The following is an 18,041-nucleotide window of genomic DNA, read 5'->3' as shown; positions in this document are numbered from 1 at the left end:
AATTCTGACTATAACATTATCAGATGGAATTTCATCTATTTTATGAATATATTTTTTCTATTTACCCATCTGTAAGGGTAAGGGAACCTAGTTTAGAATTACAGAATATTAAAGGTATAAAGAATCTAAAAATACTTCTCTTTGGATTTGTGAGGAAACTAAAAGAAAAAGTGATATGCTTAATATCATAATTCTTGCTGATTACAGAACTAGAGCTAGAAGCTAGGCCTCCTTATTTTCCAGTCTACCAGTTATGGTGTTCTAAGTTCTATTCTATTTCCCATTTAAACATCTGCCAAGGTCTTTTAAAAAGTCAGTTTTTAAGAGAAACTGTATTTTTATTATTATAATAAAGTATCATAAATCATTATCCTTATGAATTCTCCATATATTGAAAGTGTTATGATAAACATAACTATTTGGTTTTCTTACTAAAAAAATACAGATTTTAGTAGCTGGAAAATTTCTTAAATTTGTATTGTAATCATGGGCACAGCAGCCCCCTAGTTTAAAAAAATGTATAAATCAAACTCTAAAAACTAATGTACTTTGCCTGATACACTGGTAGTGAACATAATTTATGGTATTTAAAGACTTAAGAATGGAAGATTTTTTCCACGTGCTGATCGTACTTCTAGGGGCAGTGCCATGGCCTGACAGGTATCTTTATAAAGTTCAGTTGGGGAGCAAGTTAAATAAACATTTTTATTCTAAGTGTTTCCTAAGTTTCCATTCTAGAAAATAATGCTACAGGTAGAAGGGAATTTCTAAGTTTCTTTTGAAAGACAGCCAACCTGCATATTACAATATTAAGTATGGGTTCGTAAGGCTGGAAAATGATAGAACAACAGTTATTATAAAACAGAAGACAAAGGCCACATTATTTATAATTAACCAAACTTCAGTGTAACAATCACATTATTTTGAATACTAAATACTAGGAGAATTTGTAGCTCTACCTTTTAAAAAACCATTCAATTTCTTAAGATCTGCCAGAGTTATCAAACACACAATGCTTACGCAACATAAAATTTTTTTTAAAGCAAACGGACTTTCAGTCACACACAGCTTTTTCTCTAGGACCTAGACTAAAATGCTATGAATTAAAGGAAAAAATTGCTGACAACTTGGCTGCCTCATTCAAATAAATCAGTTTGAAAGGATTATAGATTAAGTTGATAGTTTGAGTATTATGAGCAAAATGAAATAAGGTTAAGATTTTTTTTAATTTTTAGAATGATAGAGTAAGAAATTCCATGCATAATTTCTTGACAATATAAAGCAGATATTAAGTAGTAGCTTGTAATATTTATATAGGGCATGAGGTGGTGCTATACTCTACCAATTCAGGTAAATTCATATAAACCCAACCAGATGTGTTAACTCACTTATTTGTTATATACAAATTTTATTTATTTTCATTCATAATATATAAGGAAATGCTGAAAAGCACAATTACAACTAGATAATAAAGTATAAAATTCTATCAAAACACTTAAGTGTATCAGTAAAGTTACATCTTTCTTAGAACACGGTAGTGAATGTGATTTGTTCTGGCATATGAATTCTGTACTACTACTAAAATTTAAGGTGAGGCAGAATTATTAAGCAGCATATACTCCATAGATTAGTCAGAGGAGGAGCTTACACATTATCATCTTCAACATCACCACTATTATCATTTTTTTATAATGATACCCTATGTCACGTACTTATTAGATAGCTACTTGCTTTTCTGTGTGTTGCTAAGACAAGGAGGTAAATAGACCATTATTGAACCTTTTGCTATAGAATTATAAACTGTACATCTTAAAAACAAAAAGTTAAATAGATTCATGAAAGTAAAATTTAATTTAATTGGCAGATTGATCAATAGTTTGAAAATGTGAGAAAACTTTTGTAACAAAATTCTTCTTTGCAGCCGTCACAAAAATTAATGGTAACTTAATACTGTTAACTATTTTGAGTTTAAAATGTATGTATTTATATTTATATATATGTCTATATGAGTCGGAATTGACTCGAGATCAGTGGGTTTGGTTTGGGTTATGTAACAAACATGTTATACAACATACACATACACACGCATATGAAAAACATGTAAGTAGGCATAGTCTAAATAGGTATCTGGATAATGGAAGTATTGCATCTCTAGAGTTTACAACACATGGTTTGGGGCTTCCTCTAATTCTAGTCATGATTGGTGTTATAGATTGAATTATGTCCCCCCGAAATATGTGTTAAATCCTAAACTCTATTATCTGTGGTGGAGCACTGGTGGCACAGTGGTTAAGAGCTATGGCTGCTAACAAAAGGGTCGGCAATTCAAGTCCACCAGCCAATCCTTGGAAACCCTATGGGGCAGTTCTACTCTGTCCTACGGGGTTGCTATGAGTTGGAATCGACTGCATGGCAACAGGATTGGTTTTTGATATGCCTGTAGTTATAATCCCATTTGAGAATGGGTTGTCTTTGTTATGTGAATAAAGCAGGATTAGCATAAGGTGTGTCTTGAATCAATCTCTTTTGAGATGTAAAAGATTAAACAAGCAAGCAGAGGAGAAATGGGGTAAGAAATGCCAAGACACATGGAGATCTCCAAGGAACCAGGTAGCAGAAGCTGAAGAGACAAGGGCCTTCCTCCAGAGCAGACAGAGAGAAAGCCCTCCCCTAGAGCTCGTGCTCTGAATTTGGACTTCTAGCCTTCTAAACTGTGTTTTATTGACGATGCAAAGGAATTCGACTGTGTGGAATCATTAACAAATTATGAATAACATTGTGAAGAATGGGAATTCCAGAACACTTAATTGTGCTCATGAGGAAACCATACATAGGCCAAGAGACAGTCGTTCAAACAGAACAAGGGGATACTGTGTGATTTAAAGTAAGGAAAGATGTACATCAGGATTGAATCCTTTCACCATACTTATTCAATCTGTAAACTGAGCAAATAATCCGAGAAACTGGATTGTATGAAGAACAGGGCATCAGGATTGGAGGGAGACTCATTAACAATCTGTAATATGCAGGTGACACAACCTTGCTTGCTGAAAGTGAAGAGGACTTGAAGCACTTATTGATATAAGATCAAAGACCACAGCCTTCAGTATGAATTACACCTCAACATAAAGAAAAATTCCTCACAACTAGACCAATAAACAACATCACGATAAACGGAGAAAAGATTGAAGTTGTAAAGTATTTCATTTTACTTGCATCCACAATCAACGCCCACGGAAGCAGCAGTCAAGAAGTCAAATGACGTATTGCATTGGGCAAATCTGCTACAAAAGATCTCTTTTAAAGTGTTGAAAAGCAAAGATGTCACTTTTAAGGACAAAGGTGCACCTGACCCAAAGTATGATGTTTTCAGTCGCCTCACATGCATGTGAGATCTGGACAATGAACAAGGAAGACCGAAGAAGAACTGATGCCTTTGAATTATGGTTTTGGTGAGGAATATTGAATATACTATGAACTTCCAGAAGAAGGAACAAATCTACCTTGAAAGAAGTACAGGCAGAATGCTCATTAGAAGTAAGGATGACGAGACTTGGTCTTACATACTTTGGACATGTTATCAGGAGGGACCAGTCCCTGCAGAAGGACATCATGCTTGGTAAAGTACAGGGTCAGCAAAAAAGAGGAAAACCCTCGATGAGATGGATTGACACAGTGGCTGCAACAACAGGCTCAAACATAGAAACGATTGTGAGGATGGCATAGGACTGGGCAGTGTTTTGTTCTGTGGTACATAAGGTTGCTATGAGTCAGAATTGACTTGATGGCACTTAACAACAACAACAAACTGTGAGAAAATAAATTTGTTTGTTAAAGCCATCCACTGGTGGTATTTCTGCTATAGCAGCACTAGATAACTAAGACAGAGTTTTGGTACCAGAAGAATGGGGTGCTGCTCTAACAGTTACCTAAAATGTGAAAGTGGTTTTGGAATTGGGTAATCGGTAGAGGCTGGAAGAATTTTAAGGTGCCTAATAAACTGCAAAATCCAAAAGGTTCCATTGGTGGAGAATAATATTGTTGGGACACTAAATATTGTATATGAACATGTTGGGCATGCACACCAAATTGCTTAGGGTATATAGATTCCTAAACAGTCTGAACAAAATTCCTTGGAGATAGTGTTTTAAAATTTTAACATAGAACAAATGTCACTGTCTAGCAATTTAAAGATATAAGGGACTTTAGAGTTCAATAACAAATACAGAGTTGTTATTTGAAACAAAAATGTAGCTCTTGAGGACAATCAGTTCAGTTTTCTAATAGCAGTTATAGTATGTGGTCATAACCATTTTTCCCCCTTTTACAGAGGTCTCTAGGTGCACATTTTTAATGTATCCTAGCAGTTTCCAGTTAATGTTTTATATTTCTGTAGCTATTATTTTCTGTTGAAAGAAAAAAAGGTTGAGTCTAGAAAGGGAAAACAAAAGAAGATCAATATTAACTCTACAAATATTGACTTAGCAAAGTGACTTTGTTGTCTTTCTCTCATAAGAATTGATACTAAACGAATGATTTATTTATAAGAAACATCTATAGAAAGTATTTTTTAAACAAAATAAATATGCTGGTCAAAATGTATAATTATATAATTTAGTCATCAAGCTCAAAAATTTAAGACTCATTTTCAAACTGAAAATCTTATAATAATATTGTTATTGTTTTTACTTTAAAAGTATTACAACTGGCTTACATGTATAAATGCTGCAATCCACAGAAAAATCTCAAAGAATTACTTCACAAACTTTACTGGTTCTTGGTAGACACTGAATAGCTATTAATAATCAATGTCAATTTTTTTTTTCAGAAAAGGTCACATCTATTACCTTAATTTAAAATACTATACCTTTACTGAGTTTGGCTCAGTTAACTTTGAGTTTCGGCTACTATTAACACCCATGGTAATTGTGAAGGAAACAGATGTTTTGAACTTTTTAGTTGTTGACAGCAGAGAACTCCTGGCGTCACCTGGAACGAGCAATAGTTATTTGGGCTGACATTACGAAAGGCTGTCAATAGGAAGTTTGTTTCAAAACATAGTATAGTATGAAAGGTCTAAGTATTGGTTTTGTTCTTCTTGTTCTTCCTACTGAAATAAAGAAGTTTTATATTTATCCGTCTTTAATAGTTCCTAATTTATGGCTACTAATAAGACTCCTTACTTCAATATGTCACCTTTTAGTCTGAAATTTTACTTTTAAATAAAATATAATGAGCATAGCCAAGTCAAATTCCATAATAAAATTTTACTTCATAGACTTTTACAGCTAAAAGTCTAGAAGCAGCAGCTAACAAAACGTGGATTCCCGTCTGTTTTATTAATAAGCTAAGATGGAAGGGGAAATTTATCTGAATATGATCCTCCACTTCTGATCAAGAAATCCTTAGTGTTAAAAGTAAATACCTTTATTTGAGAATGTTTCCTGATCAGTTTTTCTTATGATTCTAGGCGATGGTTTTGGTACTGGTGATGGGTCCCTTTCAGGCGACCCTTCAATGTGGCTTCCAAACTGTTGACGCCTCAGTTTACTGTCAATTTCCAGTTTTTCTAGTGTAGTCTTGAGACATTGCTCATTGGTGGTCATATATAATTTACAAAACTATAGGAAATAAACAAGTAGTCCAGTGGGTAAAACATTCAGTCATACATTTGGGAGAAGGAAAAGACAAACGCACATTAGTAGGCAAGGGAAAGACTGATAGATGGAATATATTTCCTATTGAACTGGGTTACTCATTTTATTTTCTTGAATCAGACTGACCACCCTCAAGTGGCCTAGTGAAATGCAGCCATGATTCAATGAGGAGGTCACACTCTGAGTAAAAATAAAATGTTATACAAGGAGAAGTGATTTATTTATTTTTTTTACAAAATGTGTAGACTCGCAGTTGTTGTAAATAATTTTTATGATTCACCCACCCGGGAAAAAGCACATTTTTGAGGAGACTCTGCATGTGTGTGTATTTTAACTCTGTTATGCTGTTTTTAATGTAGCTATGTCAGATTACAGTTCTGGGCCTGGAGAGATTAAATTTCAAGTACAATTAGTACCCAATACGTAAGTACATTGTTGTCAATATCAAAAAGATGCATCTCTTTAAAAATATTTTCCCTGCACAGTACACAAATGTAGCTGAGTATGAAATTATGTACCTTGAGGTAATCAAACTTGCCATCAGTATTTACATCAGCCAAATTTATAACGGCATTTACTTCTTCTCGAGTCATCTTCTCACCTCTCTGAAAAAACAAGATTCATTTTAAAGCAACATGACTACCACTTTGCTATTCATCGGGATAGCATAAATGAATTTTAATCTTTTCATCAAGTTTGAATATATGGTTTCATTTATAAATCTCAGAATGAGTATTATGTCAAGAAGAATGAGGCTGTTATATAAAATGAAAATTCCAATTTTATTAAATTTTCTGAAAGTGTGCTGAAATTCAATTTACTAAATTTCAAGAATTGTATATCATAGATCCAGTAATAACTGCTATGATATTTACTAACATTGAACCAAGAAACAGAATGGGTTTCTAATCCCATTCATACTGTTTCTCTTTTACAAAACACATATGGACCTATCACTGATGACCAAAGAATTGTGGGCAGGAAAGAACGGCATAGGAGCACAAGGGAATTGCAACATGGGCCCAGTTTTATACTTTATCTTTTTTTTATAAAGCACCTTTCATTCAGGAGGATCCCTAAGTACTTCATAAACAACATATATGTGACTCATGTCACCTGCCAATGAAATAGTTATTTTTAATGTAGACTCTGGAAGTAGCCAAAGCTAGATTCCAAGTTGTTTTACAGAATATGTACATTACAAAACTGTTTCCCAGATCTTACCTTTGTTAGAATTTTATAAAGATCAGTGTGTAAAATAGAGCCAACATCATTTACATCTAACTTCTTAAATGATTTTAGTAGTTCTGCTTTTGAAGTAGGTTTTTCCTTCCTTAAAATTATACAAAAATCATCAAAATTCAGTTTGGCAGTTTGAGGAGTCCAGTACTTATTAATGGTCTTTTGGGATGGATTTCTTCCTGCATGCTGAAGAGCTGCCCAATAAACAAGTATTATTTGTTATAGTAACATTTGGAATTGTTATTTAAGTCTATTTTTTTTCTTTAAATCATTATATATGATGATATTAAACAAATGCACACACATACCAATACATTACCTGTGGTGATAGCAATGTATTCCTAACTTTCAAAAACAAAAATGTATGTATGTGTCACCAGCTAAAGATTCTTGATTTATTAATGCCAGCAATAATAGAAGAATTAAAGAGACTTTTTTATTCTGACAGTTTTGTTCTCAGCCTACATGGTTTAATTAACTGATAATATGTTTTATTTCTTAAGAGCTCTTGGAGAGAAAAAAAAAGGTTAAAAACAACCATTCACCATATTTTTATTATTTTAAATAATATTTTACCGTGTTTCAGGTGAAAATTTACACAGTAAATTAGGTTTCCATTTAACAATTTCTACATAAATTATTCAGTGATACTGGTTAAATTTTTCACAATGTGTCATCATTCTCATTCCTTCCGTTCTGGTTGTACTATCTCCAGTACTCTAGTTTCCCTGCCCCAGTGATAAGTTTCCTAAGTACCACAGAAGGAATTAGCAGAATTTTCAAAGGTATAGCTGTACTGCATTGTGCTACTAACTTCTACCGTAAAATCTTATACACTCAATCCTCACTTATCGACATGGTTAGGTTCCAAAGACCAGTTCATCATGCGAAAATTGGCATTAGGTGAAAATGGAGGATGATCACATCAGATCACAAAATGGAAGATGACTACATCATTATGTAACTGCCAAATTACATCATTACATAACTGCCAAATTACATAACTGCCAAACCACTGAGAATCATAGCCCAGCCAAACTGACATAAAACCTTAACCATCACAGCCAGCATTACTCTTGCATTGCACATTGGCGTTCGTTACTTCCAGATGTACGTCGTTAATGTGCAAAATAGTTATATAGTAGATTTTTTACTATTGTTGTAAACACTAAATGTCAGATAACGAGATAGTCAACAAGTAAGGAGTAGGTTACTGCATATTGCCAGCTATCTTAGGTAGGATTTCAAAGATCTATACATTGTCAAATCAACACTAAAAACGATAATCTAGATATTCTACAATTTAATGTAATAAGGATTAATAAATATAAAACAATTTAACTAAAGAAATGTTCTCAAGGAAATAAAAACCAGATTAGGGTAATAAATACAGACCTTTATGAGTCAAATACTTTGAACTTTCATTGTGCACAAGCATAATATACTGTGACTTTTTTCAGAGATACAAAGTTCCTGGTTGCTAAAAAAGTTTATAATCTAAATAAGAAGTCCACACATGAAGGGTAAAATTGATCCCCGTGGTCATGACTTATGGTTAATAACATATTAGAAGCCCATAGACTAAGAGATATTTTGTTATCCTCCAGATTATGCTAGTTTAGCGTACCTAGATAACTTACATTTTGGCACAGAAACAGGAACAAGAAGATAATCTAGAGGTGGCTTTCAGACCTAACAGAAGTAGGAGCTGTAGTAACTGCCATCTTCTATTCACCTAGAAAGCTTTGGGGAAATTTGTAGCAGTGGCACTAGTATATGTTTTTTATTTGCACAGGTTTATTTTGGATGTAGACAAAAGCCCCGATTACCATGCTGCCCTAGAAATAAAAGGTAAGCAAGTATTTTCCTTAGAGTGTAAATAGACTATTCCTAATTCATCTATTAAGAGAATCAGGGAAAATGCATATGTGGTTTAGGACTTTATCCCTAGGCAATCTTCAGCCATTGAAACCTGGGAATACAAACAGGACCTAAATGAAGTTGTAATTTGAAGGTCAAAAGTCCCTGTGAAAGAAATGGTATTTTCCACCCAGCTTTGGGAAAATAGGCATGTAACTCTTTCCCACAAGTGGCAGTTCAGCACATACTTGTTTCCATCTTCAGTAACAAAGGAAATAATGCTTTTTAAAATGCACTGTTAATTACAGAAAAATAACTTTCTTAGAATAAAATTAATTATGCCAAAAACACATATTCCATAAGTAGACATTCCTATATCTAAGAAATTGGTGCATTCTAGTAACTACCAACTTAACTTTAATCTCTAGGTTTAGAATTAGTTGGAGTCAATTACTACGACTTTCATGACAGTAAAAACATCATGTAACTGTAGATGTTTAAAGACTGACACCAAAATATTGATCATCTGCCAGGGCTTACTGTAGGCTTTGACATAAGCCTATAATACCTATATTATTTATAAGTTGGAAAAAAAAATAACTCTCAAACTCTGGTAGCAATGCTGCTCTATTCGACATTGAAATGGAAACGTCAGAGCCCATGAGCCCATGTTACGTGCGTAAGTGGCAGAAGGATACAGATGAAAGATATAATAGTAAGAAAGTGATGTCACTGGTTCATACTACAGTATCTTTTTTTTAAATCTAGCTGATCTGAGATCAATTACTACAATGTTACAAAGAGTGTTCCATCATAAAACCAAAAGTATATATAACACTAAAGAGATAAACACTGTATTATCCTCTCAGAAAATTCCATAAGACTGATAGCACCTTAGTAATACATACTTATTGATTTATAAACTAAATGCCATAGCAGGAGAGGGCATGTGAAATTTTAAAACTTATTAGTGATCTCAGCCTATCTTCAAAAGAATAGAGAAGAAATTCAGAAATTTCAGAAATAATGGCAAATTACTCAGAAGTAATTTTAATTTACTGAATTTCTGTCTACACCATTTAATATATATTAAACAGTAATAGTTAAAAATTAAGACTGTTTTATTAATTTTAAAATTATATAAATCAAACTAAAAATAAACATAACTCAAATAATCACTTTAACTAGTCATATGTATTTGCATTAAAGCTATTTTACAAATAATACCTTTTATTTAGGCATCAAATACATTTGAATTAGTCTTTTCACTTCTCATAGTCCCCAAAATGGATTTCTTCAAATAAAGATCTTCTGAGTACAAACCCAAGACCCTGTTGCAAGAACATGTCAGAGATAACTGATTCTAAAGTTGGAAAAATAAGTTTCTCTACTCACAAAGTTATTAGCCTTGATGAAATTGACATGAGTAGTGAGTGTTACCTGGTAATGTTATTTACCACCATCTAAAAACCAGAAAGACCTCTGAGTTATTTGACACACCTGGCAAGTACCAAATTCAGTGGGTTGGGGGACTTTGCAAGCAAAGGAATTTTAAGACGTGATAATGGAGGAAAGCAATAAGGGATAAACAACAACAAACCCTACAACTCCTAACTCTTTCAAAATTTCACTTATCTCCTAATACTTCTCTTTTATAATCATGCAACCCATTTTTATGTATCATTTACACTTTCCCCAGTATAGGTCAAATTCAGACTAGTGATTCAGAATCGGAAAGTGTTTTAATTTTATTATTATGAACTTAAAGTACCAAAATAGAAGTGAAAAGATACTTTTTAAAAGCAAATAATTGATAGAAGCATTAAAAATACTAATCTAGCCTGTATAAACATTGAAAGTTTTATTCTGAGTCTCCTAGAAAATGTAATTATCTAAAATGGCACAACAGCTTAATGCAGTTGCATTGCTCAAGCGTCACTAAGAAATTGGAATGATTCAGCAACGCAATCCTAATTCAAGTCTTCTGATCTATTAACTTTCAATAAGTAAGGTAAAATACATAAATTAAAAAAATTACCTAAATAAAGTTGATCCTTTGAAATAATGTTTTCTAAGCTGCTTTTGAAAACAGTTAGGTAGGCAGCTCTACAATTCATATAAAATATCTCTTCTTCAGTTAATGGAAATTTCCTTGTTCGAGGACTCTCTGAAAGCGTAGATTTCTGACTGGAGAAAGCTGCATCACTTCCCGGACTGCTGGCCATTCTGTTAGAAAATAATTTAAAAATTTGTTTCAAAAACAAAAAACCAAACCCATTGCCGTCAAGTTGATTCCAACTCATAGCAACCCTATAGGACAGAGCAGAAATGCCCCATAGGATTTCCAAGGAGTGGCTGGTGGATTTGAATTGCCAACCTTCTGGTTAGTAGCCAACTCTTAACCACTGCGCCACCAGCGCTCTGTTTTTAGTCAATGTTAATCTCCTGAAGTGCAAATGTCACCTTGCCTTTCAAATGGAGGAAAAATAAAGACTTAAATTTTTTATATGTAAAAAAAAAAGAACATTATTAAAAAAAGAATGAAAAAAGTATTATAATATGTTCAATTAGAATAAGCCTTTGTCAGTTGATTTCTAGTGGGTTTTTTAATATCTATGTATCTATCTATCTATATCAAGCATGTGATTAATAGCCAAAAGAACAAAGGTATAACATAATACCAAAAAAGAATCATAGAACAAAGGAAAGGCACACATCTTTTCTGTCAAAATAAGAGAACAGTCAGATGAGACTCTTCATAGGGTTGTTATGAAGATTAAATAAGTTAATCATATAGAACAGTACCTGGCATATAACTGCTAAATAAACCATAGATAGAGTGAAACTCCACAATAATGAGAAGTTGATATAATCTGATTGGCAGTTGGCACCTATGCTCCACAGCAGAATCAACCAGATCATCTCACTAACCCAAAACCCACTGCAGTCGAGTCAATTCCGATCCATAGCAACCCTACAGGACAGAGGAGAACTGCCCCATAGGGTTTCCAAGGAGGGCCTAGGGGATTCGAACTGCCCACCTTTTGGTTAGCAACCATAGCTCTTAACCTCTACGCCACCAGGGTTTCCTTAGCATCTCAGTAATGCAGCCCCACATTTTAAATGACTGAAATTAAAAAAAATTCTATTTCTAACATTATCATAACAAAATTTTACTGTGTTCCATTATTAATAATAATAATGTTGGATTTATATAGCAGCTCTGCTTATTAGGGCTTACAGAAATGTCATACATCTTGTTTTATCCCTACTACAGCGGTCATATATTTTTTGTCCCTTTTACAGATGAGGAAATTGAGGGACAGAGATGCCACCCAGCTTGTAGTAAGTGGCAAAGGCAATAAATTCTGTTAACAGTTTCTTTTTTATTAAACTGGATGAAGGCTTCGTGGACAATGCTTACTATAGGGCACTAAACTGTGCTGGTGGTCTTACAGCTTCCAACATTACTTTACCCAGCTTTGACTTCTAAAAATACATTCCAACCTAATAAATTGAATACTTCAAGTTCAACAATAAGACGACACAGTTAGGGTCTCCTTCAGGACTCATTGGATTCTTACTCAGGAGGCCTAAATCACTTGCACCTGCTTGAATTATATAGGTCTTTTACACTAGGGAAAGAAAGATAATAATCGCTTATCATGGATGAAGTACCCTATTTATAATACACAGACCGCCTGCCTGACACCTTCATATTACACCAGATTTAGAAGGACCCCATAGGGATGTGGTGTCACAGACTGGTTACTGCAAATTGGTATCACTATAATTAAGCATCAGTGTTTTAAACACATATGCCTGCACACGTCTCCTCAAAACCGTGCAAGAAAACTTCCAATAAGGAAAGGAAATGAATGCTCACTTTACAGCAAGTAATTTTAAAATGTAAGTATTTTTTAGGATAGTTCTGGAATACTCTTTCAAAATAAGGTGGCTCCCTCACGTGGAAATTCCACGACAGAAATGTTGCAGAATTCTATTCTTCCCTTTTCTCTAACGAAAGACTAAACTGAAGCTTAAAATAAATATATAATTGCACCCCTCAGGCCTGGAAACCTCCTTCATCTACAACTCCAGCCCAAGACCAAGACAGGGACCTAGAGGGCACACTGCAACAAAAGGCTCCATAAATAACCAGCCACATAATAGCAAGAAAAATAAACTGTTAACAAGCGCCTGAGGCTTCCAAAAGGCCAAGCGAAAACAGAGAGCCATCCAATCACCATCTCTACACAGTCAAACACGCTCACAGCTAATCTCGGACAGTATCTACTTTGGTCTTCCTCTGGGCATAGAACTACATTTATATGTACATTGTTGGTACATACAGACACTAATTGTTAGTATGAGAAAGAAGTAAAGGCAGCAAGTAGAAGAGGAAGCAAAACAGTGACGGGCGGAGGGGGGCGGGGGACGAAGGCAGTGAGACAGCGAGCCGTTTGCTACCTAATTACACCTCTCAAACAAGGAAGCGCAGCCAATTCTCTTTTAGCGATTCCGCGATCCTCTCTCCGCCGCGGGACCGATTTTGGCCTTTCTCTAATTACCATGGCAACTGCTTCTCTCAACTACCGGAAATAAGATGCAGAGCACATCCTCAAACGGTCCGTCTAGAAACCTAGGGAACTTCACTCGAGATCAAACAGAGACCGCTCGGTCTAGCCTTTATCGGGGAGAAGGAGGGCTGTTATGGCCAGAATCGTAGACAGGTTCCTGTGTTGCACACGGCAGCGACTGGATGCGATTTGAGGCGAAGACCCCTTCCGCCACCCTCCACGGATCCTTCATTGCTGAGAGGATGTTTCCAGCGGGCATCCTTTGCTGTGACACAAAGACGAGCGCTCATTGACCCGCGCTTTTCATGCTTCAGCGTTTTTCTGTGCGGGTTCTCTGCCCTCAGAAGAGGTTGCTCGGTTCGTTTTATGCAGTGGCGGCAGTATCCCCTGAATCACGAAATGCGGTAGGTATCTCCTCCCCAGGTATTGCTGTTTACTGGGACCCTCTGTGAGCAAGAAGAGTCGATGTTATGTGACCCAATGACCTTTTATGTTTTCCTTTTTTTTCTGGGTATAAACTTGTCTTTTCCGTGAGTAGTTTCCGTTACTTGGTACCCTCTGTCCACCTGTACTCCTCTTCCAGCCGTATTCATCGGTTAGCCATTGTCCACTTTAATTCTGATTCGCCAAGGCATTTGACAGATTTCATAGGTTGTGAGCTGTATTTAGGTGATGTAGCTATATTTACGTATTTGGAAACATGGAAATAATTGAAATATGGTTAACACTGAGAATGGGTAAGAGTCCTAACGTCTTCCGGTGTCTTATTAATACGGTGAGTTTATATAAACTCACTGGAGAACTCATGGACTTTGTTTCAAGCATCCAGTTGAGCTCCTTCACTGTCCAACGTTGGGCAAGTCACTTATCAACTCTGGGCTTCAGTTTCTTATAAATTTGTAAAAGTAAGTTTGTACTGGATGAGGTCTAAAGTTCCATTCAGGTCCAGTGATCTGATTATTGAGAATGATCATAGTGGAAATTGGAATTGTGCTAGACAATATCATTCATTTGTTCCTCCCACTCTTTATCTTGTATTAAGTTGAGTAAGACAGTTCCTTCCCTATGGGGAGCCCTGGTGGCCCAGCAGTTAGGATCTCAGCTGCTAACTAAAAGGTCGACAGTTCGAATCCCCTAGCTACTTCTTGGAAACCCTGTGGCGGCAGTTCTACTCTGTCGTATAGGGTCGCTATGAGTCGGAATGGACGCGACTGCAACGTGTTTGGTTTGGTTTTTTTTGGTACTGCCCATGGAAACTTTTTAAAAAGTTCAGTAAAGAGCGGAGATTTTGGGAATGGGGCGGGAAAGTGAGGTATCTAACCCGTGAAATTCTTTTCTGATTGCCCTTTTTCCCCAGAAAGGCTTAGGTACCTCCTCCTTTGCACTTCTAGAGTAACCTATTCCTACTTTGGAGCCCTGGTGGCACAGTGGTTAAGAGCTGGGCTGCTAACGGAAAAGTCTGCAGTTCAAATCCACCAGCCGCTCCTTGGAAGCCCTTTGGGGGCAGTTCTCCTCTGTCCTGTAGGGTCGCTATAAATCAGAATCCACTCCATGGTAGTGGGTTTGGTTTTTTGTTTGTTTATTCATCCTTTATTTTCATGTTTGATCAAAATGCAAAGAAAGCAACACATGGGGAAAATATTTGTATCAAATGGAAATTGACATGAAAGTGAAAAGATGTGTAGAAATAATAAATCCACATTTATTGAATATTTAATTATGTGCTAGGTACTGCGTTTAGCATTTCACCTTCATTTGCTCACTGAATCCTAAAAAGGATCTTATGGAGGTGTAGAGGCTGCTATTATCCCTACTTTACAAATAAGGAAATTGATGTTTAGAAAGGATGAATTATTTGACCTTGGACTCACAGTTTTTAAGTGATAGTACCCTAGCATCTAAAATGGTCTCTTCTTTTTTTTTAAATTGTGCTTTAAGTGAAAGTTTACAGAGCAAATGAGTTTCTCATTAAACAATTAATACACACATTGTCTCGTGACATTGGTTGCCAACCCCACAATGTGTCAACAGTCTCACTTCTGGACCTTGGGTTCTGCATTTCCATTTGTCTGTCCTCTCCTGCCTTCTTGTCCTTGCCTCTGGGCTGGTGTGCCGGTTTAGTCTTCTATACATGGTTGAACTACGTGTGTTACTGTTTATTTTATAGGCCTGTCTAATCTTTGGCTGAAGGGTGAACCTCAGGAGTGACCTCAGTACTGAGTTAAAAGGGTGTCCAGGGGCCACACTCTTGGCGTTTCTCCAGTTTCTGTCAGAACAGTTAAGTCTGGTCTTTTTTTGTGAGTTTGAATTTTGTTCTACATTTTTCTCTAGCTCTGTCCAGGATCCTCTGTTGTGATCTCTGTCAGAGCAGTCATTGGTGATAGCCAAGCACCATCTAGTTGTGCTGGACTCCGTCTGGTGGAGGCTGTGATGGTTGTGGACCATTAGCCCCTTGTATCTTTGATTTTCTTCTTTCTCCCTTGCTCTAGAGGGGGTGGGATCAGTAGGTGTATCTTAGATGGCCACTCACAAGCTTTTAATACCCCAGATACTGCTCACCAAAGTAGGATATGGAACATTTTCTTTACAAGTTTTATTATGCCATTGAGCTAGATGTCACCCAAGACCATGGTCCCCAGCCCTCGGCCTAGTAACTTGGCCCCTCAGGGAGTTTGGACGTGTCTGTGAAGCTTCTGTGACTTTGCCTTGGTCAAGTTGTGCTGTCTTCCCCTGTATTGTGTACTTTCTTACCCTTCACCAAAGTTACCACTTATCTATTGTCTAGTTAGTGTTTTTTCCTCCCCACCCCTCCTCTCCCTCATAACCATCAAAAATTGTTTCTTTGTGTGTAATTTTCATAATAGTGGTCTCATGCAGTATTTTCCTTTTGTGATTGACTTATTTCACTTAGCATAATCCCCTCCAGATTCATCCATGTTGTGAGATATTTCCAAGATTCATCATTGTTCTTTATCCTTGTGTAGTATTCCATTGTGTGTATGTACTATAGTTTATCCATTTATCTGTTGATGGGCACTTTGGTTGTTTCCAACTTTTTGCTATTGTGAATAATGCTGCAGTGAACATGGGTGTGCTTATATCTATTCGTGTGAGAGCTCTTATTTCTCTAGGATATATTCCTAGGATTGGGATTGCTGGATCATATTGTATTTCTATTTCTAGCTTTTTAAGGAAGAGCCATATCCTTTTCCAAAATGGTTGTACCAATTTACGTTCTCACCAGCAGTGCAGAAGAGTTCCAGTCTTCTTCCCATAGCCTTTCAAACATTTGGTATTGCCTGTTTTTTTGATTCGTGCCAGTAATGTAAGGGTGAGATGGTATCTAATTGTAGTTTTGATTTGCATTTCTTTAATGGCTAGTGATTGTGAGCATTTCCTTATGTGTCTGTTAGCCACCTGAATGTCTTCTTTTGTGAAGTGTCTGTTCCTATCCTTTGCCCATTTTTTAATTGGATTATTTGTCTTTTTCTTGTGGAGGTGTTGGATATGTCATAGCCCAAAATTTTTTCCCAGTCTGTAGATTCTCTTTTTACTCTTTTGATGAAGTCTTTTGATGAGCTTTAGTATTTAATTTTTAGAAAATCTCAGTTACCTAGCTTATCTTCTGGTGTTTGAGTATTGTTAGTTGCTGTTTGTTTCCTATTTATGCCATATATTAGGGCTTCTAGCGTTGACCCTATTTTTTCTTCCATGATCTTTATCGTTTTCGATTTTATATTTAGGTCTTTGATCCATTTTCAATTAGTTATAAATGTGGACCCTGTTCTGTTTTTTTTTTTTTTTTTCTGTTATAAATTCTTTGTTTTTTTTTTTAATTGTACTTTAGATGAAGGTTTATAGAACAAATAGTTTCTCATTAAACAGTCAGTACACGTGTTGTTTTATGACATTGGTTAACAACCCCATGACATGTCAACACTGTCCCCTCTTGACCTTGGAGGACCTTTTTTTTTCTTTGGTGAAAATATACATAGCCGAAGATACACCATTTCAAAAACTTCTACATGTACAATTCAGTGACATCTATTACATTCTTCCTGTTGTGCTGCTATTCTCACTGTCCTTTTCCAAATTATTCCATCACCATTATCTTCAACTTACTGTCCCTAGGCTTCCCATCAAACCTTTTGAGTTGCTGTTGTCAATTTGATCTCACATAGATAATTCTTTTTTTGTTGTTGTTCTTTAGATGAAGGTTTACAGAACAAATAGTTTCTCATTAAACAGTTTATACACATATTACCCTGTGACAATGGTTAACAACCCCACGACATGTCAACACTGTCCCTTCTCAACCTTGGGTTCACTATCACCAGCTTTCCTGTCCACTCCTGCCTTCCAGTCCTTGTCCCTGGACTGCTGTGCCTCATTAGTCCCATTTTCTCTTATGGGGCTGTCCGGTCCCCACCTGAATGGTGAACCTTGGGAGTGACTTCACCACTGAACTAGAAGGGTGTCCAGGGGCCGTACTCTCAGGGTTTTTCCAGTCTCTGTCAGGCCAGTAAATCTGGTCTATTTTTTTTTAATTTTTTTTATTGTACTTCAGGTGAAGGCTTACAGAACAAATAGTTTCTCATGAACCAGTAGTACACATATTGTTTTATGACATTGGTTAACAACCCCACAACATGTCGACCCACTAACTTCTCAACCTTTTTTTTTTTTTTGGTGAAAATACACA

At 35.9% G+C, this 18,041-nt stretch overlaps 2 protein-coding genes across 3 annotated transcripts in view; one reads left to right on the top strand and one right to left on the bottom strand.

Annotated features, from left to right (window-relative positions):
* The window catches only part of EFCAB7 (EF-hand calcium binding domain 7), a 43,017-nt gene extending 29,510 nt beyond the window's left edge, over positions 1-13,507 (bottom strand). The window contains exons 1-6 of the mRNA XM_004369012.1: positions 13,230-13,507; positions 10,798-10,985; positions 6,882-7,093; positions 6,176-6,262; positions 5,426-5,621; positions 4,868-4,989 (exon numbers count right to left, since the gene is read on the bottom strand). Coding sequence (XP_004369069.1) covers positions 4,868-4,989; positions 5,426-5,621; positions 6,176-6,262; positions 6,882-7,093; positions 10,798-10,985; positions 13,230-13,333 — 909 coding nt within the window. The 5' untranslated portion in view covers positions 13,334-13,507. The remainder of the gene's footprint in view (positions 1-4,867; positions 4,990-5,425; positions 5,622-6,175; positions 6,263-6,881; positions 7,094-10,797; positions 10,986-13,229) is intronic.
* Positions 13,508-13,663: 156 nt separating this feature from the next.
* The window catches only part of ITGB3BP (integrin subunit beta 3 binding protein), a 107,221-nt gene continuing 102,843 nt past the window's right edge, over positions 13,664-18,041 (top strand). For both annotated transcript variants that reach the window (XM_004369011.2, XM_023730646.1), the window contains exon 1: positions 13,664-13,743. In XM_004369011.2, the coding sequence (XP_004369068.2) occupies positions 13,706-13,743 (38 nt within the window). In that variant the 5' untranslated portion in view covers positions 13,664-13,705. The remainder of the gene's footprint in view (positions 13,744-18,041) is intronic.

Source organism: Trichechus manatus, unplaced genomic scaffold (assembly GCF_000243295.1).
Source record: "Trichechus manatus latirostris isolate Lorelei unplaced genomic scaffold, TriManLat1.0 scaffold00003, whole genome shotgun sequence".
Classification (NCBI taxonomy): Eukaryota; Metazoa; Chordata; class Mammalia; order Sirenia; family Trichechidae; genus Trichechus; species Trichechus manatus.
The sequence above is the reverse complement of the archived record's forward strand: the minus strand, read 5'-3'. Positions and strand labels throughout refer to the sequence as shown.